The sequence below is a fragment of the Zootoca vivipara genome, chromosome 2, assembly GCF_963506605.1.
Source record: "Zootoca vivipara chromosome 2, rZooViv1.1, whole genome shotgun sequence".
Classification (NCBI taxonomy): domain Eukaryota; kingdom Metazoa; phylum Chordata; class Lepidosauria; order Squamata; family Lacertidae; genus Zootoca; species Zootoca vivipara.
Genome location: NC_083277.1, coordinates 45,972,187 through 45,994,619, shown reverse-complemented (window position 1 = coordinate 45,994,619; position 22,433 = coordinate 45,972,187). Strand labels below are relative to the sequence as shown.

General features: G+C 42.7%; 1 protein-coding gene across 1 annotated transcript in view; it reads right to left on the bottom strand.

The window, feature by feature from the left end:
- Positions 1-8,171: 8,171 nt before the first annotated feature.
- Positions 8,172-22,433, bottom strand: part of PHF2 (PHD finger protein 2) — a 118,547-nt gene continuing 104,285 nt past the window's right edge. The window contains exons 18-22 of the mRNA XM_035106300.2: positions 21,487-21,761; positions 17,416-17,511; positions 16,479-16,588; positions 13,454-13,715; positions 8,172-11,315 (exon numbers count right to left, since the gene is read on the bottom strand). Of these exons, the coding sequence (XP_034962191.2) occupies positions 11,227-11,315; positions 13,454-13,715; positions 16,479-16,588; positions 17,416-17,511; positions 21,487-21,761 (832 nt within the window). The 3' untranslated portion in view covers positions 8,172-11,226. The remainder of the gene's footprint in view (positions 11,316-13,453; positions 13,716-16,478; positions 16,589-17,415; positions 17,512-21,486; positions 21,762-22,433) is intronic.

The following is a 22,433-nucleotide window of genomic DNA, read 5'->3' as shown; positions in this document are numbered from 1 at the left end:
CTAAGATCTGCTGTCTACATAGACTAGACTTTTTTGCCTCCTGGTGAGCAGAATGTCTCCTGCACATGTTTTCTGTTGCCCTTCTTAGGCTTGTTGTCATAGAGGCCAGAGTCCTCAGGTGCCAAGTGGTATGGAAAAAGATAAACCATAGCTGACATGGACCACTACATTGGTCAACTTTTTCGCAACCTTGGCACTCCGCCATTTGAGGCCTTTTTATTTTTTACAGTGTCGGTCAGCCCCTTCTGACTTGAAACTGCCAGCTAAGGAAATGAGGACAGACAAGCACATTAGCGCCAGGCCTTTGTTGCTGATTATCTTGGCAGGGACAGTGGCTACCTACAAACAGTGCAAAGGTCAAGGCCTAGAAGGAGTCCTTGTGTTTTTATAGTGACAATTTAGTTAGAGCAAGAACATAGGCAAAAAATTCCAAGTGACCCTTAACATTGGCAGTGATAACGTGATAGAACAAGTGACTTGCCAGATGTTGAGTTAATTAACATTTGTAGTAAGAAAAGAAGTCTATGGGTTGCATCCAGTGTTGGTCATGCACAGAGTAGACCCATTAAAATTAACTTAAGTTTGTTAATTTCAGTGGGTCTCCTCTGAATAAAGCTTTGCTGGTTACAACCTATTGTCCTTACTAAGACGCAAGTTAATAGAACGGAACATCTTGATGAATTATAATTTGATAGCTTCACCCTGCAGGCTGCCTTTGAAATTCCTTTGTTCGAGTACTGCCATCCTAAAATCAGTGGCAGAGTGTTATAGGAATTTGAAGTATGCTCAGAGTAGCTCAGAGACGCTTCAGAGGTCAGATGTGTGTCCATTCATTCACTTTCTATGGCCTATATTACATCAGAAGATAAGGCAGTGAATTAACTGATTAATATATTTTTAGAGCTTTTTATAAAATGTCTCACATTATATTGCCAGGATCTCCACCAGAGGTTGATGATACAGGGACAAGGTTTCTAACAGAGCACTTCGATCCATGTCTACTCAGAAGTAAGTCCTACTATGTTCAATGGAGCTTACTCCCAGGCAAATGAGTACAGGAGTGCAGCCCAGTAATGTAAGTTGTCCCTGAGAATTGCATTTATGCTGGTATAACCAACTAATTGAAGCAAGACATTTCAGATTCTTAAATCCCTTTGAGCAAAAGGCATTCTGGATCTGGTCCGGTAACAGGTTCAGTTTTTGCACCATCGAGGCATTTTATGCTTCTTTTGAGTGCTGTGTTAAAGCTATTTTCTAAGTGGAACTGCATTTGGAATATATGAAACCTAAGCCAAAACTGCCGTTCCATCCATCATTCAACCAATTGAGAAGATTCTCTTCACTTGTGATTAGCGATTGGGAAATGCTCATAAGGTTAATTCAGAGACGCTCCCAAAATTAATCCCTCATGTGAAGCTCTTCTACAGGGTACTGGGAATCTCATCAAATTTCTCATCCATCCAATTTTCAGTCAGGTTGGAAACTTCCACAGAAACTGCCTTGCCCATCACAGTTTTGCTTCTGGGCCAGAGCAGTCAAGAACAATCAAAGTAAAATAAAGGACACATCAACTCCGTTCCTCTGTATTCCAGAAAAGCAGCACTTCGGTTCCCATATTGCAGGGAAAAGACAGGTCAAGTATTCAAACTAACATATATAGGAATACACAGTCCACCCCAAAGCCTCTGCATTTTAAAACTGGCTAGGACAATGCTGGTGTCTCAGACTAACATTTCAGGGCCAAGATTACAAACAGCAGGCAGCACAATTTGGGGAGGTTTGAAAGGCTGCAATGTGCAGATTCCTCTTCCCTCCCACAAGAATAACTACCCCAGCTCTTATTTAAAGAACAAGCCTACCACCCACCAGCTAGCTGCAGCCTGCTATGTCTTCTACGAACAGATTTTCATGCTCATACAAAGCACGAGGCTGAAACATCATCAGATTGCAGGTAGGGGAATTATTGAAATACTACACACACTTGTCAGTAAGGCTGCATACACACCGTCCATTTTAAAGCACTATAAAGAACTACAGCTTACCTCTAACAGAGCTACAATTCCCAATAGCCTTAACAAAAAAACAAAAAAAAAGATTGACACATAATCCTTGACCCTGATCTTGCATTGCAATTAGACATCTGCTATAATATTTACATTTTAAAAAATATATACACCAGTCTTGTTGCTGAATGTGAGTGGAGTTTTTCTCCTTTACTGTCACAGCTCATTTGGAATAAGAAAGCTGCCAGAGCTCTATTTTTTAATGTACACTGTTGCGTGTTTAGCTTGGTGAAAAGACCTCATACGCTTGGATGGAGTCTCTAGTGCAGAAGAACAGCTCCATCTTGTGGACAGTTACACTTGTGGTTTTCACAATTTGCATTTTTTAAAAATGTCCACTGTGTTTGGTTAGCTAAATAGTAGATAGAACTATTAATTTTGAATCTGAAAGAACTAAGGAATTATATCTATGTACAAATTCCACCATATGTTTGATAAACTTTGCTGGTCCCTGATAGTTATTTTCATCCATTTCTCCCATCACAAAATTCTGGAATAAGTCAAGAGCCAGGGAAGTAAATCATTACGGTGCCGGTTGGATTATATTTCCAGAAGAGGACTTTTCATTTGAGAAAGCCACACTTCGCCATTGGCTGCTTTCAAAAGAGCGAGAACGGTTGGCAGGTGGATCGTTAGACACGCAACCCAAGTCTATCACGTTTACTTAGCAGTTCCTTCCATTATGATCTGTAGATCTTACCCTAAGGTAAACTTGCGCAGGACTGCAGCCATATTATTATAGTACTAGGGTACACAACAAAAGTTGTGTACCCTTTTGTTTTGTGGAGTCTCCTTCTTTGGAGGCCTTTAAGCAGAGGCTTGACAGGCATATGTCAAGAATGCTTTGATGGTGTTTCCTGCTTGGCAGGGGGTTGGACTGGATGGCCCTTGTGGTCTCTTCCAACTCTATGATTCTATGATTCTCTATGTCTTGGAAAAGAGAATTGTTTGTGCACACACTTTGGGTTGTTATGCCCCCCCCCATGGCACTCATTTAAAAATCCAAATGTTATCATTGGCCCAAAAAGGTTTGTGATCTCTGGGCTGCATGATCACTTCCCAAATGCTGAGACTTCCACAACCCTTCTCAGCTACAACTTATTGCAGTTTGCATGCATGTAACTCTCCAACGATTTGACTTCACCCCTCCAGATGCCCTCTTCCATTGTCTCCCGAGGCAGACAAATGCCCATAGCTGCCAAGTCTCCTGTTTTTCGCGGGAACCCCCGGATTTCAATCCATTTCCCGCTGTTATCCCAAATAGTAAAAAAATCCCTGAAATCCCCCGGATTTCCTACCTGCCAGGGAGGCTCCATTTTGGGTGCCGCTCTGCCCATGTCTGGGCACCGGACATTGGGCAGAGCAGAACCGGAAGACGCTTGTGTAAAAGTGACTTCCGGTGCCGCTCTGCCCATGCCTAGGCATCGGAAATCGGGCAGAGCGGCACTGGAAGTTGCTTCTACGCGTGTCCAGACAAGCATAGAAGCGACTTCCGGTGCCGCGCTGCTGCTGATCCCACATTTTTCAGCGGGAGACTTGGCAGCTATGCAAATGCCAACCACCCCGTGTCTCTTTCAAAACCATGGCAGTTTTTTTAATTATTGAACCAGGAATACTTTAAAGGCAATTCTACCGAAATACATCTCTTCTGCCACTGTTCAAATCGTTACCAGTTTTTGATTTTACCAGTGCAAAGGACACTATCAGACGTAATTTGCAGGATCAGCGGCACTATCGGAAGAAGTCCAAGCTGGTATTTTTACATTGCAAACTCAAGTCTAACATGCTGTCAGCCACAGAAAACCACCCAAATTGAAATCTCTGCTGCCATCCAAACATAGCTGCCAAGTTATCCCTTTTTTAAAGGGATTTTCCCTTAAGCTGAATAGGCTTCCTCGCGAGAAAAGGGAAAACTTGGCAGCTATGCATCCAAACAGAAAAGCACTGTACTTAAAAGTAGGGTTCAAAGGCCAGAATACTCACTTTGGAGATTACCCTTATTTCCCATCTGACTTTCTACTGACCTGTTGACGATTCCTGTGCCAAACAAAGCTTGTGGTGCAGAGAGAGCTTTCTCTGAGGGAGCTCGACACCTTTGTCGTGACCTCTTGCCCCAGGTGTCCCTTCACTACTTTCACTTTGTCCACAGGTGAATATGAACTCCTTTGTCCAGGACTTCTGGGAGGAGGGAAGTATACTGGGGAGTCAGAATGTTGTGGTTGCTTGGTCTTTCAAATGAGATTTTGACTACTGCATTTGCACTGATTTGCATTGTTAAGTTTGTTTCTGAAGTTTAGGAATCCCTAGGCTTGGCATATGTCATGAAAAATCCTGACACGTTCTGGTTTTGGGGTGTAAAAATGGTGTCAAGTGGGAATTTTGCTGAATCGGCAAAATGCCAGGAAAATCTATGGATATGTGGAAAAAGCAGCTGAAACAGCTATAGAAGCTTTAAAAATCACTATGGAGGGGGGGGGAGTCTCCTCCCAAAAGCTTAATAATTTGGGTTTGTTTCCAACAATTTTGGGGTGTTCCTAAAAAACACACACACCTAAACAACCCTAGGAACTTGTGCCCACAAATCTTTGTCTGCAGGACAAGAAGTTATAGACACTATTAATAAATAAATAATAAAGATCTCCTGCTGCTTAATTTCTCCCCCAATCAATCAATCAATCAATCAATGGCTTCTACATTTACAGTGGTACCTCTGCTTACGAATAACTCTACTTACGAATGTTTCTACTTACAAACGGAGCTCCGTCCGCCACCTTGGATGCGGTTTAGATAGGATTTTTTCTACTTACGATTTTTTAGATAGGGTTGCTTCGACTTACGAATTTTTTCTCCCAGTGCATTCCTATGGGATTCGACTTACACATTTTTTCGACTTACGAATGTGCGTTTGGATCGCATTAAATTCGTAAGTAGAGGTACCACTGTACTTTAATGAATGTAAGTCTCTGCGGCGGACAGGAGTGAGAAGGTTGTCACTCAGGTCTGCCACTGCTCTATTTGCTAGGAAAAAGCAAATTTAAAGCTGTGAATTACCTTGCCAGAGCTTCAGTGAGGGCAGAGGAAGTCCCAAAGAGACTACAGGTCCAGCAGGGCTTTTTTAGGCTGCTCAGCCTCCCTGCCTAACAGCTGACGCATGGGACAGAACAGCAGCAGCCGCTTTTTCCCATATCCTCCAGCCTCTACCTAGCCCCAGAGCTTCAATTCTAGTCGTGGATATCTTTGGAGACAATACTTTTGGTCTGAATTGGAGAGAGGCAGAGAGGGTGTTTGAAGGGTGTTTAGAGTGTGCTTCTCTTTTCTTCTTTTAATTAAATTTTCTGTTTCACAATTTAAAATACTCATTTTACATCCTTAGGATATCAATGACTTCCCTTCTTCTCTTTCCATGGTTCATTTTAAATATCATAAATCCCTGCATATTTTACAAAAACTATACCATTCAGTATTCCATTATTGCATCCATCAAAACTTATTTACACCGCTGAATTTATCTTAATGCCAGCATTTTCAGCTGTACACAATTATTTCCCAAATATTCAATAAACGTTTTCCAATCTTCTTTAAACGTATGTTATTCTTGTTCTCTTATTCTATACGTTAAGTCTGCAAGTTGAGCATATTCTATCAACTTAAGTTGCCATTCTTCTTTGGCTGGGACATCACTCGTTTTCCATTTTTGGGCTAACAAAACACGGGCCGCAGTAGTAGCATACATAAAGAACCATTTTTGGCACCTGGGAATTTCAGTCTGAATTATCCCCAACAGAAAGGACTCTGGGTTTTTTTTGGGGGGGGGTAGTACTTCTAAACATTTTTTTCAATTCATTATGGATCATTGCCCAATACTCTTTTACCCTTTAACAAGTCCAAGGGTGTTTAGAAGCTGCTTATGCACATGGGGTACCAGAACATAACCTCGCATAAGTGTGTGGGGGGGTGGTGCCTGTAAATGCAATGAATAAACAAAGTGTACATAAATGCATATATTAGTAAATAAATCAAAAGGGAAAGTGCTTGCAAAAATTAGCATTTTAGGGGAAATTGCATTTTAAAAGATGTATGAATTATGGGGGGAAATCGGAAAGTACAGCAGTACTTTCCCTGCTTGTCAGTGTTGGATTTATGTATAAGCTAAACAAGCTATAGCTTAGCCAGCTATAGCCAGTGTGGTGTAGTGGTTAAGAGTGATAGACTTGTAATCTGGGGAACCGGGTTCGTGTCTCCGCTCCTCCACATGCAGCTTCTGAGTGACCTTGGGCTAGTCACACTTCTTTGAAGTCTCTCAGCCCCACTCACCTCACAGAGTGTTTGTTGTGGGGGAGGAAGGGAAAGGAGAATGTTAGCCGCTTTGAGACTCCTTCGGGTAGTGATAAAGCGGGATATCAAATCCAAACTCCTCCTCCTCCTCCTCCTCCTCCTCCTCCTCTTCTTCTTCTTCTTCTTCTTCTTCTTCTTCTTCTTCTTCTTCTTCTTCTTCTTCTTCTTCTTCTTCTCCTTCTTCTTCTTCTTCTTCTTCTTCTTCTTCTTCTTCTTCTTCTTCTTCTTCTTCTTCTTCTTCTTCTTCTTCTCCTTCTCCTCCTCCTTCTTCTTCATCTTCTTCTTAGGGCCCCACTCTTTTGGGGGGCCCCAAAAAATGTAAAGGGAAAAAACCCGGATGTATATTTCCAAAATATAAGATAAAAAGCAAATAAAATAAAAGCTACATACAACAACAGTGTTTTGTGTTGTGTAGGCTCCTATGATGTAAGTGATGGGCCCCGCCTGCTAGCCTGCTCCCTAAAATTTCACTGGTTTGCTCATTCCTATATATATAGGCTAAGATTGAGGGCACAGGGAGAAGGGGACGACAGAGGACGAGGTGGTTGGACAGTGTTCTCGAAGCTACCAACATGAGTCTGACCAAACTGCGGGAGGCAGTGGAAGACAGGAGTGCCTGGCGTGCTCTGGTCCATGGGGTCACGAAGAGTCGGACACGACTAAAAACAACAAATATATAGGGTGCCTACATTCTGCATGTGCAAATGGCTTTAGATGCCTATTAGGTCCATAAATTACCATATAGCGTATATTTAACAGACACACACAAAAAAACCAGTGACAATTTGTTGTTAACAAAGGACTGTTGGAAGCGGACATATAAAGGGCCCCATTACCTTCAGTAGCTTAGGGCCTCATCAAAACTAAATCCGGCCCTACCGCTTGTGATTCCCGGCCACTTGTACTCAAGGCAAACCGCTTCCAACAGTAGAGGTGGAACATAGCTATTGGAATTAGTTTATACTCATATACCTCAGAGCCTAAGAGAGTTTTGGGGATCTCGAGGAGCCCCTTCTTCTGGTGCACGAGTGTCTGCTTTCTGCAAGGTGCACACCTGTAAACACAGCAGGATGGTATTTTCGTTATGTGCCCTGTGATCAATCGTGGGGATCTCATCCTGCCTGCAGTTGCTTCTACATTATTCTGCTCCTATTCAAATAGCTTCCGCATTGAAACTCCTGCCCTGGCAGTGAACAAGGGTTACCTGCAACCCAGAGCAGCATGTTGCCCTTCGATGACTTAAGAGACACAGAACTGTAGAGTCGGAAGGGACCCAAAGAGGTCATCTGGTTCAACCCCCTGCGATGCACGACCTTGCAGACCCACGGCCTGAATCAAGTTTCTCAAGAACCAAACCAACGCCAGTTTTATACAAAACCTGAAATATTTTACTTTTAAAATTTTGATCTAAGTTTACTTAGATTTCATGGACTTGATACAAGAGCATTTGATATGAATCGGTAAATAAAACACTGTAATAGATAGCCACAATAAACTTTGTTAGAAATGTACATGTTGCGAAAATAATAATCATAATAATAATCATAATAATAACAATAATAATAAAAAACAGCATGATGTTTGTGTTATATTATATAAATGCTTGACAAGAACAGTATACTAGGGAAGCTTAAAAAAACTTGCTCGGCTTAACCCTGGGGCCCTATTCAACTAACATTTTTGACTCAGAGGATCCAAACCCAGTTTCCCCATCGTGGCTATAGAAAGGTTAGTTAATAAGGCCTCAGTTGTTTTCTGTAGCTGTTTTTCCCCCCCTCATGGACATCACATCCAGGTAATGTGTATATAAACAAAGCTCATAATAAATGTACAAATATAAAAAGCTACAAACATTAATAAATTACATCATCACAAAACACAGAAACACTTCACAAGGTGCTAATAAAATAATTGTATCCCCTCATAATACAAGAATTGAAACAAGGAGCTGGTATTATAAAGTTGAAGATTATTCTTCTTCATAATGTGTCTTAAATAGATCAATTTTTGTACTATTATTCAATTCTGTATAAGGCTGCACAAAGTTTTACTTGTTTTTCAGGCAATGCCAAAATAATTAATATAATAATAATAATCAAAGGGAAAACAAAACAAAAACAAGGACCAAAAACTCAAAATTCCTCTCTTAGAGTCAAGAACCTAAAATACAACAGTTGATAATACTCGGCAAAAAACTTGTATAAAGGTTAATGAAGTATTCTATAGAAAGAAAGGTCTAAAGATACTTTGCTCTTATAAAAAAGAAGGTATTTAAAAAGCTATTTACAGGCTACATTCTATGAAAAAATATGCTTTAGGAAACAGATCTATAAATGAAAACCTGGGATTGCCTGAGAAACAAATTTAACTCTTCAAGTGTTTAAATGCAGACAAGCAAGTTTAATGTAAAATAATGCACTCTACACTAAACACTAAGAGAGTTAAAAGACGACAAGTATCCAGTTAAACTGTCAATAAGCTTGGCTTTCGTCTTATCAGACACCTGTGTGTGCCCACAGCCGTCATTCCTCCAGACAAGTGTATCTCATAGGAAGTGCTTTGATATGACTGTCAGAAGCCTTATGTACATCGCTGGCATGGGTTTGCACCTCACAGCCTGCCTTGGGGTCAAGGCGAGCTCAGACCATGGAGCCATCATGTCTTAGTGGGTTTGCAAGCATTAAAAAAAAAACAACCCACAAACCCTCAAAGTGTTGATACAGATGTTACATTTTCTTGGCACTTTGCCTCTGGAACTGTTTCCGCACCTACCCCCGCCCCCCCAGAGCAGGAAGATGGGATGGGGTTGAGTCATGGAGCCAAAGGAAAGTGCCCTGTTTGCTGACATTCTTAGTTATCCCAAGAAAACAGCTTAGCTCATTGATGTGCCTCCTTTGTTTACATGATCCAGGGGTTTACTCAAAGGCTACTGTGAATTGAAAGAAAGAAACTCTGGTTAATTGCTGGGGGGTTGTCATCATTTGTTTCATCTCATATTAATTGATTGCATTAAAAAAAACCAGTGTCTCCATGAACTTAACGAGCGAACTGTTGGATGGGGTTGAGAAGTCACGTCAAGATGGCAAGAGTCCAAGGGATGACCCAAGGAAATTATCGAGGGGCAGGGCATTTTTTGAAGCCTGAACTAAGTTCTGGCACCTCTCAGGTGTGTTCCATTGCCATTCTAAGAGAACGAGGGAGCCACCTCTTTTTCTAGAAAATAGCACTGGTGAGGAGATACTTGACTAAAGGTGCCATCCTAAATCCACTTAAGAGTAAGCTCGTTGAACTCAAAGGGACTTCCTTCAGAGTTGGCACGCACAGGCTTACAATGTAAGGAGGACATATTGTGTTAACTTTGTGTCACACTTGCCATTTCTACTTGGTCAAGTCCTGCACCGCCACACCAGTAGCCATTGGAAGGGGAGATAAGGAGACTATTTCACATGCCAAGGGCAGCATCTGTTTTTGGAAGGAGCCATGACATCGTTCCTCCCGCATGGTGCTCAATTTCAAGAACCAGCACCTCAAGACGGGGCCTAGACACACAGAAGTGGCAACTTTGTCACAAGGTTAACTGGAGAGTCAGCCCTGAACATGGAATTCCCTGCTCTGGTAAACAACGGCCATAATTTCCAAACAGAAACCCTGACCTAGCAATATCTTGAAAAAAACAAAACTGCAACCCCTCTGCTTCTAGGATCATGTAAACAAGCCTTAGCAAGAACAGCGGTGAGTGAAAAGAAATCTCCAAACACAACCGTTCTTTTCAGGTCTTGTTGCTAAGGAGCCAATTCTATCATTTTGTAACAATCTCCCAGCTGTACACATTGGTTTTTGTTATTATTGGGGTGTTTTGTTTTGTCTTATAAGGCTACTCCTATCACACATTGCCTTGTGGTGGTGAAAGCAGAGACAATAAGGGCAGACAGTATGCTAAGAGGTGCTAAAAAAAAAACACCTTACAGGTAAGAAAATGGTGGGAGGGATGGAAAACTATCAATGAGAAAGATTGTAATCCAGCACCAACCAAAATTAATGGAATAACTACCACTGATTTTCAAAGAACTGCATTCACCCATTTTGCGTCTACACACCCTAATCATTAACCCAATTGGATCAGGCCTGTGATCCGGATTGTTCCGGCAGTCACCTAGCATTGCACATAACATAAATTAATTCATCCATTTTTGTCCTATACCCGGTTATAGAGAAAGTTCTTAGTAGTGCTGAAGTGCAATTTTAGTTCTTCCATTGACCAAAACATACTTATCATGAGCCAGGTAAAGAAAACTATTCCGTTATGCATATTACGTCTTGCATGTATTATATCACACACAGTAATGACAAAAATCTCTTTCCCTTCTCTGTAAGTTAATTTGAGCAAAGGTGGAATTTACCAAAACTCTCCTGCCGCTTAACCAGATACCTCTCTAAAATTGGTGCAGTTGGATAAATGAAACATAACTGAAATTAATGTGCATACTGTTAAAAACAACCACTTTTTCTTCACTTATAAACAAGTTAAAGGGATACTTTCCTAAAACTGGAATGATCCTCAGTTTCTTGGTATTAACTTTTTGCGAACTAGTCACTCTCAGCAATTTGAGAAAGGACATCTATATTAAAAAATATTTATAGCAGTATTCTGTACATGTTTAACTGCTGAAAGTTAAAAAGAATTTATTAAAGTGGTGGCAAAAAGTTAACTGGTATTGTCCCTCGGGTGTTGCACAATACGACTGAAGGTCCTTCAAGAGTTGAAGAAGAGTTAGTGTCAGCTCAGGACATTCTGAACTTTGATAAGAGTCCCAGCTGGGGCTAAGTTTTAGAGGAGAAGTTTCCCGTTCCGATGAATTTTCAAAATCTTCCCAAGCCTTTGCTTAGCTGTGGCCATGCCTTTTTTCGTACGTTTCCCTGCAAGTGTGAGAAAAGGGGACACATTAAGCCTCAAAACCTCTGTCTACGAAGAAAGCAAAGTTTTACAATGGAGAAAGATGAAGCAAAAGCAAATGAAGATTGGTTTGGAAAGGAACCGGCTGAATCCCCACATTCTAGAAGCAAATCAAACATTTCCCATGTGTTGGGTGAGGAAAATGGTGGCCTGACTAAGGTCATCTAGTTGACTGACGGTGAGGTTAAATTTTGGGGTGTATTGTTTTTTGTTTTAAATAGATTTTGTTGAAATCTCCAAAAGAACACAAAGATTGAGATCAAATATCTTTTCATCAAGGCTAAAAAACTAATCTGAACAGAAAAAGGAAAACGCAACCCACAAGTTGCAACCCACAAACTGAAGGTCAAGTTACGCATTATGCTGCTTGCCTTTCTCAGGGCCGGCTTTAGGTAGACCCCCGGTGGTGAGGTGTGCTAGGGCGTCGGGCCGGTAGGCAGGGCGCCGCGTGGCAAAGCCGCGCAGAAACCATGCTGCGCCCTGCAAGGGCGGGGACATGGAGCGATCTCAGCACCAGGGGGCGCGCCCTGCTCAGGACTGCCCTGGCCTTTCTCTTTCCCCTTTCTCTTTCTCTCCTTCGGCTCTTGTTTTCCTGCACAGGGGAAGGGGATTGTTGCTGGGATGGCAACATACAGGGAGTCTAGGTAAAGGGACCCCTGACCATTAGGTCCAGTCGTGACCGACTCTGGGGTTGCGATGCTCATCTCGCTATACTGGCCGAGGGAGCCGGCATACAGCTTCCGGGTCATGTAGCCAGCATGACAAAGCCGCTTCTGGCGAACCAGAGCAGCGCACAAAAACGCCATTTACCTTCCCGCCAGAGCGGTACCTATTTATCTACTTTCACTTTGACGTGCTTTTGAACTGCTAGGTTGGCTGGAGCTGGGACCGAGCAACGGGAGCTCACCCTGTTGTGGGGATTCGAACCGCCAACCTTCTGATCGGCAAGCTCTAGGCTCTGTGGTTTAACCCACAGCACCACCCTCGTCCCCGTACAGGGAATTCACCTCCCAAAAAAATATGTGTGGCAGGGCAGGGCAGGGACAGACTGGTAGCAAGGTCAGAGCTGTAGGGGTGTGCTAGTAAGGGCAACAGGTTGACTCCACCAGTGGGCCTGTGCAGCCACCACCTGCCTGACCCACACCCACCCCACCCAGGTGTGCAGCAGTGATGCCACTGTAAGGTAGGTGGCTCTATGGTACCAACCTACAGCCTCACATCATGACCGTTTACATGTGTACTCAGAAGTAAGTCCTGCTGAGGGACTGCAACTGAAGTCATCAACTGTTCCCAATATCAATGGAATTCTACGACAGGGGTAGCCAACGTGGTGCTCTCTGGATGGCTTGGGCTACAGGCTCCTCTCAGCCCCAACTTGCATGGCAGGTGTTGTAGTCCACAACTTCTGGAGGGCACCACACTAGCTGCTCCTGGTCTAAGGGCAAACATTTACTACACCACAGAAGAAAAACAATGATAATAATGATAATGATAATTTATTATTTATAGCCTGCCGCCCATCTGGCTGGGTTTTCCCCAGCCACTCTGGGTGGCTCCCAACAGAATATAAAAAATACGACAAAACATCAAACATTAAAAGCTTCCCTAAACAGGGCTGCCTTCAGATGTTTTCTAAAAGTCAGATAGTTGTTTATTTCCTTGACATCTGATGGGAGAGCATTCCACAGGGCAGCCGCCACTACCGAGAAGGCCCTCTGTCTGGTTCTCTGTAACCTCGCTTCTTGTAATGAGGGAACTGCCAAAAGGCCCTCAGAGCTAGACCTCAGTGCCTGGGTTGAACGATGAGGGTGGAGACGCTCCTTCGGGTATACTGGTATGTTAGCTTCTTAAAAGTTGAAAACTACCATTCCTAAAGTAGCAGGCATTCCTTGTGTACACAACCAGTGTGTTTTCCTGTGGTTTCTGTAGGGAACGGAGGCACAGCTAAGAGCTTATCAACACGACTTACCAAATGCTACATGAACTGCTTTGAAAACGATACAAGACCACATATTATGACAAAGCAAAGCGTGTATTAAGGAAATGATGCTGCCGGCTGATGAAAATATCTGCCACTTCTAATAAAACTGACGAAAATTACCTTTGGCAGCAGCATTATTCTGTGACGACGAGGAGGGCCTCCGTTGCGTGAGGAAAACTCCTGGTGCCATGGGTTGAGAACCTCGGTTGACTTGGGCCACCCCAAACGTGCTTGCACCAGCTGTATACTCGTGGTCTGTTAAACTACTGCTGTGGGACTCCAGCTTGGGTTCAGGAGAGCTGCTTTCCTGAGGGATTTTATTTGCGTTGTTGGGCGACAGTTTCTTTTTGGTGTTCTTCTTCTTCTTGCCCTTCTGCTCCTCCTTTCAAAAATGATATGATGGCCATTAGCTTGGCAGACAAGGGTGGAGCTGTCGTCATCATGAACAAAACTGATTACATCCAGGAGGCCCACAGACAACTTTCCAATACTGCCTTTTACATGAAATTGGACTCAGACCCCACACAAGCATACAAAAAAGAACTGAACAAGATTATTAAGGAGCTACCCCTACACATCCAAGAACAGATCCTCACAAACACACCAGCGGAACCTCGGCCAGGAACTTTCTATCTTCTACCCAAAATACACAAACCAGGAAACCCAGGACGCCCCATCATCTCAGGTATTGGCACCATTACAGTGGGTGTTTCCGGCTATATGGACTCTGTTCTGAAACCATATGCTATCAGTGCTCCCAGCTACGTACGTGACACCACAGATTTTCTGAGGAAAATACAATATTTGAACAATCTTCCTAACAATACTATACTAGCCACTATGGATGTGGAATCTCTATATACCAACATCCCACACAATGATGGTTTACAAGCCATAAGGAACACCATTTCAGATAAAACCACAGCGGACTTTGCTACCAAACTCTGCCACTTTGTCCTTACCCACAACCACTTCAAATTTGGTGATGACCTGTTCCTCCAGATCAGCGGCACAGCCATGGGCACCCGCATGGCCCCACAGTATGCCAACATCTTCATGGCAGATTTAGAACAACGTTTCCTTAACTCCTACCCACTCAAACCTCTCCTGTACCTGCGATACATTGACGATATTTTTATTATCTGGACACATGGACAACAGACCCTGGAAACCTTCCACCAGACATTCAATGACTTTCACCCCACCATCAACCTAACAATGAACCAATCTATGCAAGAAATACATTTTTTGGACACTACTATAAAAATACAGGATGGACATATAGACACCACCTTATACAGAAAACCAACTGACCGACAAACATATCTACATGCTTCTAGCTACCATCCCAAACATACCAAACAATCCATCGTATACAGCCAGGCCTTACGTTACAACCGCATCTGTTCCAACTCTACAGACAGAGAATCTCACCTAAGAGATCTACAGCAAACCTTTTTAGAACTAAAATATCCACCTGATGAAGTTAAACAACAGATCAACAGAGCCAGACAGATACCTAGAGAGAACCTGCTGCAAGACAGACCCAAAAAAGAAAATAACAGAACACCACTAGTCATCACATACAGCTCCCAAGCTAAAACAGTACAACGCATCATCAGAGATCTACAGCCTCTCCTGGACAATGACAGCTCCCTTTCTCAAGCTCTGGGAGGAAGACCTTTCATTGCCTACAGACAGCCACCCAATCTTAAACAACTCCTCACCCACAATAATACAACCACCAGACTTAACATGGACACTGGTACCAGAGCCTGCAATAAACCCAGATGCCAACTTTGCTGCCACATACACCCAGACAACACCATTACTGGCCCCAACAACATCCAACATACCATCTCAGGACTATTTAATTGCTCATCCTCTAACATTGTGTATGCCATCAAATGCCAACAGTGCCCTTCAGCTCTCTATATTGGACAAACAGGCCAAACCCTACGCCAAAGGATAAATGGACATAAATCTGACATCAGGAACCAGAAGACAGAAAAACCAGTAGGAGAACACTTCAATCTCCCAGGACATTCTATACAAGATCTCAAAGTAGCTGTCTTACTACAAAAGAATTTCAGAAATAGACTGGAAAGAGAAGTTGCTGAATTGCAACTTATCACCAAGCTCAAAACCATGGAGGGACCTGGTTTGAACAGAGATATCGGATTCTTATCTCATTATACATGATAAGCGATCTTCAGCCATCTCAACCCTTGCTTTTTCATGCAAAACCATTTGCAGTCGTTTGCGGTCATCAACAGCTATCAGTCAGTCAATCACCCATTTCCACCACCCTTCTGAGTGATCCCCCCTCCCCATCCCCACCCCTTCTCTACATAAGTGCCTGGAAACTTCCATTTCACTGTATCTGAAGAAGTGTGCATGCACACGAAAGCTCATACCAAAATAAAAACTTAGTTGGTCTTTAAGGTGCTACTGAAGGATTTTTTTTTTTTTACTTCGATCCAGACCAACACGGCTACCTACCTGTAACCAAAAAGGTAGCTGTTATTGCTAGCACTGGTACATGACAGGCACCACACTCCACAAATAGCCATCGCAGCCCTACAAGCTCCAGAGGCTGGGGGGGGGGGGCAAACCAAAGGATTCAAATTACAAGGAAGGAAATTACGACTAAACATCAGGAAGAACTTTCTGATGGCAAGAGCTGTTTGACAGCAGAACGGACTCCCTTGGAAGGTGGTGGACTTTAAAATGCCGGTGGAGGTTTTTAAACAGAGATGGGATGGTCATCTGTCATGGATGCTTTAGTTGCAAATCGTACATTGCAAGGGGGTTGGACTAGATGACCCTTGGGGTTCCTTCCAAATCTACAACTATATGATTCTATGGTGAAAAACTGGGAACCAGATTCAACTAACCCATTCTGGCACTCTGGCTACTGCAGCAGGGCTTATTCTGTCCCTTCTCATTCCATGCACTCTGGAGGGCTGGGAGAATTCCCCAGAACAGCATGTTGGGATAGGAGAGAGCAGAATTTCTAGGTGTGGTATTCAATTAAGTTTTACTCAGTGCTGACCCATAGAAATGAAACGGCCATGAATTCCAATCGGTCTACTCCAATGTCCATGGGATTTATTTATTTTTGAAACCTCTTTGGTCAGCTCACCTGCTGGGATAATTTAGCAGCTGCCGCCGCCAGTCCTGTTTCAATAGAGGCAACTCTTGCACCTTCTCGGACAGGTCTGTCTTGCCGAGGTACCGATGGGCCAACCCTTGCTAAATGCAGAAGCAAAAAACAAAGGTTACAAATACAGCAATGTGAAGTTGTATATATACACTAGCGTACCCATCTTACAATTCCTTTTGCTGGGGAAGGACCAGGTCCTCACCAAGATGGTGGCTCAATATATTAATTTACTATTTTCTCGTCGTTGTACTCTGCAGTCGTCTGAATTATTAGAAGCCCCATTGTCGTGAAAGCGGATAGCGGATTATTCCCTTTTCTCTCTTAACATAGCGTTTGCCACAGTGACAGTTTTAATCTGTTATTATTTTGTCTGCGAGTTTGTTTGATGCCAATAAAGGTTTTACTTACTTACTTACTTACTTACTTACTTACTTACTTACTTACTTACTTACACTAGCGTACCCAACACAGAATTAAGCATGCTTTATGTTGAACACATAAAATACAAAGGCTGAATTGAGGTGACCTCACTCAGATCCAGAAACCTGTGCAAAAGAGCTCCTCAAAAATTTCATGTCTGATTATAGGAATCCAGTCAAAATATCAGTGCTGCTGAGGAATCCTTTCTTTTCCATCATTGTTTGCTGTGACCCAAGGTATGGTAAGGGCAGCATATTTAAGCAGCACCTTTCCAGGAATGTGGTAGGTCAGGATCAGCCATATACATCCATCCTTGAAATACTGCAGCAACTCTGACCATTTTTTGGTTTATTGTCAGCAAAAGGTATGAGTGAATGGCATAGCTTACTTTGTGGCTTCCTATAAATCTATGTTGTATGTACAGTACATGACGAATTAAAAGGATTTTAGAGTATTTTTCCTATATATGTTTGATTTAAAGTATTAGAAATATTACCTGTTGGGCTATATGGTGCATCATCAGAACTTTTCCTTTTCTTTGATCGAGACTTGAATACTGGATTGTCTTCATCTGATTCAAGGGAGGGATAAACTAAAAGAGAAAACAAATACTGTAAGAGATTCTGGTACGGCACTAATTGATAGTGTAAGCATGCCATATATGTAAAAATAAATAAATGGAAGCAGCCAGTAGCCTTTCAGTGGGTGAATCAAACCTGGAATAATTCAGTTCCAAACATGGAGGATAAAAAAATATTAGCTTTGCATCATGATCTATTCCAGTGTTTGAATTACAGGAGCAAGACTCCTTTGTCAGCATCTCTGAATTAGGAATATATTGAAGGTGGCCCTTAGCTTCCACATCATACTTCGCCCTGAGATCTACAGATAAAGGGCAGTATACAAATTATTATTATTATTATTATTATTATTATTATTATTATTATTAAAGCAATTCCTACAGATCTACTGTGTACATAAATTTTTCCCCCAAGCATTTGTTTTCCAGAGTTCTGCAGTCATTCTGTGTACAGTAAGCCTGCAACTTAAGCATAACTTACCTTGTGCTTGTGGCAAAATGTTAACAAAAAATTAAAAGGGGGAAGACACCTGGGGGGTGGGGGAGAGACTTTGGCAATCCTACCTGCCACTGATCCCAATGTGTTTTGATAATGCACAATTTTGGCTTTAGGTGTGATTCATGGAACGTAACCCCCGTGCCTGGCGTGCTCTGGTCCATGGGGTCACGAAGAGTCGGACACGACTAAACAACAACAACCACCCCTGTATAAGTTGCAGGCTTACTGTATCTGGAACCCTTCTACAGCCATAAGCAGTTCTTTGTTCTGTGCATCTTGTATGCTTAGGAAGGATTCTGGCAGCCGCTTATAAAGTCCTAGCCTGGTTAAAAGGTACCCAGAGAATGGGCAGGGTGGAGGCAGTTGCTCACACACATGGAATGCAATGTAAGCTGCAGCCATGTGGTAGTAGCAGTGGCTACACATGTGGTTATTGGAGACACAGCTACTCTACCTCCAATTATTGTATGGAAACATCTGAGAATTGCCACACCCTCCGTCTCTTTTGCTTTCGGAGAACCCGCAACTTCTAGGCTAAATGACAGCTACATTGTTTGCATTACACCCACTTAAACTGAGAAACCTATCTCAAATGTGGACTTAATTTTCATTTCTTTTTGCTATGGTGAGATATGATTTTAAAGCAATTGCATCAATTTAGCCACCGACTGAAAATGTGCTGGCCAGATGTAGGACAAATGGAGCCTTAGTGAACCAAACCATATTACAACAAAGCAAGCCTATTAAATGGTAGCATAAATATATAATTAGCAAGAATGTTGGTTCTCTCTCCACCCCACCAAATCAGTCCTCTCCTTTCAGAATGACATCTTTAGATCGTGTCTATACATTATACTTTTGCAAACATTTAAAAGTTATTTAACTAGATCGATATGCCTACAGGTACCTTTGTTGTAATTTGTGCTGATGTTTTGTCAAAGAAGTACAACTTCTTCAATTTAGAAGAGAGTCTAGCTTTCATTAAGCTACAACAGGATTTCAATCTCTTTGCTTTCAGCCTCTCAAATGCCGAAAGCGGAGGGGAATTATGTGCTTTCCAAAGGGGTGGAAGACACCTAATGCATGGCTCAATATTTTTGGAAGCTGAATAATTAGGCTATCTGTCTGTCTTAGGGCGCCACTTCACTAAGCATGTTCTAGCAGTGCAGTCCCACTGAAGGAAACAAAGCTATGTTGATTGTGTAAATGGCTAGTAAATTGCAACGTTAGCGCCATTAATGCGTTCACTTGCTCACCAAAAAAGGGCTTTTTCCTCCCTTTTTCAAACAGCCACCTCCCCATGTTGCATCACAAACTGCTTTTTAAACTTGAAGAGATTGTGGTAGAATATGAAGCAGCATGGAGTGGAAGCAGAGGAAGTTAATGGTGGGGGAGAAACCCTGCACTTAATAGATGTGCTTAGACACTCTGGGTTCCCTACTAAGAGGAGGCTTAATTGGGAGGTGAAGGGGGCATGTCCAGACATCAAGAAGAGGTGGCAAGAATACACAGAGGAATTATACCAGAAAGATATGGAGGTCTCGTACACCCCAGGTAGTGTGGTTGCTGACCTTGAGCCAGACATCTTGGAGAGTGAAGTCAAATGGGCCTTAGAAAGCACTGCTAATAACAAAGCCAGTGGAAGTGATGATATTCCAGCTGAACTATTTAAAATTTTAAAAGATGATGCTGTTAAGGTGCTACACCCAATATGCCAGCAAGTTTGGAAAACTCAGCAATGGCCAGAGGATTGGAGAAGATCAGTCTACATCCCAATTCCAAAGAAGGGCAGTGCCAAAGAATGCTCCAACTACCGCACAATTGCGCTCATTTCACATGCTAGCAAGGTTATGCTTAAAATTCTACAAGGCAGGCTTAGGCAGTATGTGGACCGAGAACTCCCAGAAGTGCAAGCTGGATTTCGAAAGGGCAGAGGAACCAGAGACCAAATAGCAAACATGCGCTGGATTATGGAGAAAGCTAGAGAGTTCCAGAAAAACGTCTACTTCTGCTTCATTGACTATGCAAAAGCCTTTGACTGTGTCGACCACAGCAAACTATGGCAAGTTCTTAAAGAAATGGGAGTGCCTGATCACCTCATCTGTCTCCTGAGAAATCTCTATGTGGGACAAGAAGCTACAGTTAGAACTGGATATGGAACAACTGATTGGTTCAAAATTGGGAAAGGAGTACGACACGGTTGTATATTGTCTCCCTGCTTATTTAACTTATATGCAGAATTCATCATGCGAAAGGCTGGACTAGATGAATCCCAAGCAGGAATTAAGATTGCCGGAAGAAATATCAACAACCTCAGATATGCAGATGACACAACCTTGATGGCAGAAAGTGAGGAGGAATTAAAGAACCTTTTAATGAGGGTGAAAGAGGAGAGCGCAAAATATGGTCTGAAGCTCAACATCAAAAAAACCAAGATCATGGCCACTGGTCCCATCACCTCCTGGCAAATAGAAGGGGAAGAAATGGAGGCAGTGAGAGATTTTACTTTCTTGGGCTCCTTGATCACTGCAGATGGTGACAGCAGTCACGAAATTAAAAGACGCCTGCTTCTTGGGAGAAAAGCAATGACAAACCTAGACAGCATCTTAAAAAGCAGAGACATCACCTTGCCGACAAAGGTCCATATAGTTAAAGCTATGGTTTTCCCAGTAGTGATGTATGGAAGTGAGAGCTGGACCATAAAGAAGGCTGATCGCCGAAGAATTGATGCTTTTGAATTATGGTGCTGGAGGAGACTCTTGAGAGTCCCATGGACTGCTAGAAGATCAAACCTATCAATTCTGAAGGAAATCAGCCCTGAGTGCTCACTGGAAGGACAGATCGTGAAGCTGAGGCTCCAATACTTTGGCCACCTCATGAGAAGAGAAGAATCCTTGGAAAAGACTCTGATGTTGGGAAAGATTGAGGGCACTAGGAGAAGGGGACGACAGAGGACGAGATGGTTGGACAGTGTTCTCAAAGCTACGAACATGAGTTTGACCAAACTACGGGAGGCAGTGCAAGACAGGAGTGCCTGGCGTGCTATGGTCCATGGGGTCACGAAGAGTCGGACACGACTAAACGACTAAACAACAGGGGGCATGTCCAGTGACACTAGGAATGGAGCCACAATACATGCCTCCATCCTCCAACACACTTTTGCCCTTGTGGGTCCAGGCTGAATGCCTGAATAGCACTTCATTAAGCATGACCCGAGATCTCCCTTGCAAAATCTGAAAAGAACTCCCATACCTAGGTCACACAGACAAAATTGCCAAATGGAATTAAGGGGGATGTTGCGAGGCAGATAAAAGAAGGCCGTCTCCCAGCAATCATTCAGGCCTCTGACTCAGAATCTGCTGCCACAACAGCTGGTGGCGTTACTGCTTTCATGAAGGGACCGGCCACCTTTATGTGTTTCACTGCATGCGTATATTTAAAGGGTCACACCTAGAGAGAGAGAGAAAAGTGATGCAGACATTCCATACCATAATCAGAATCTTTAAAACAGGCGTCTAAGTGATCCTGGTCCTCGTCATAATCTTCAATGTCAATGTTGTTTTTTGCACTCTTTTTCGGCAACCTTTTCCCTGCATTTTTGTTGTTGCTGCTTCCAGTTTTTTTGGCGTTTGCGGCAGACGTGGAATTGTTCTTTGCTTGGTTGGGGCCCCATGAAGGCTGTAGGCAGGAATCTGTAGGCAGGTTTGCCATCGAAAGCATCCCTTGGATCGCTTCCTGTGTGCTGGGAGATGCAGGCGGCTGACTGAGGAAGAAAAGGAGAAGGGTGGGAGAAAGAGAGCTTTAAACTCAGAGTAAATGCAAGTACAGAATTAAGAGGGGGTGCCCAGTTTTACATATGTGACATGCCCTCCAACGTCATGGGGTACACTTGTCAATCACACTGTGGCATTTGTGTTGTATAGACAAGACATCACCTTATGTAAGAGAATGGGCAGACTCAAACTGCATTATGATGGAGACACAGCAGGTAGGGGAGAATATCATTTTCCCTGGACATTCTCACAGAGACCTTGACATTAATATATTTAAATATAAAGGGGGTTGTCTGGTTAATTCATATTTAAAGTAGGCCAACTGAAATCAATAGACTTTACATTTTTTATTTCACTGGTAAATCACCCAAAAGATTCAAGGTGCAATTGAGATGAAATAGAGAACTCTTTTTACAGGTTATTTTTTTGTTTGTTTTTTGTTTTTGTAAATATCTAAACACGAATGGAGGTCAGGAAATCTGTAGCTGTCAATAAGGGACTAAGATCAGGACTGAATCCAATTGGATTAACTAAGATTTCAGAAGCAGGAAGAAACAAGAACTTTGCACCCCGAAACCCAGCACACAGGAAGTCACTCAAACTGTATTATTGGCTATATAATTGATCTATATTTGGGTGGGAATTGCAATTTGATATTGATA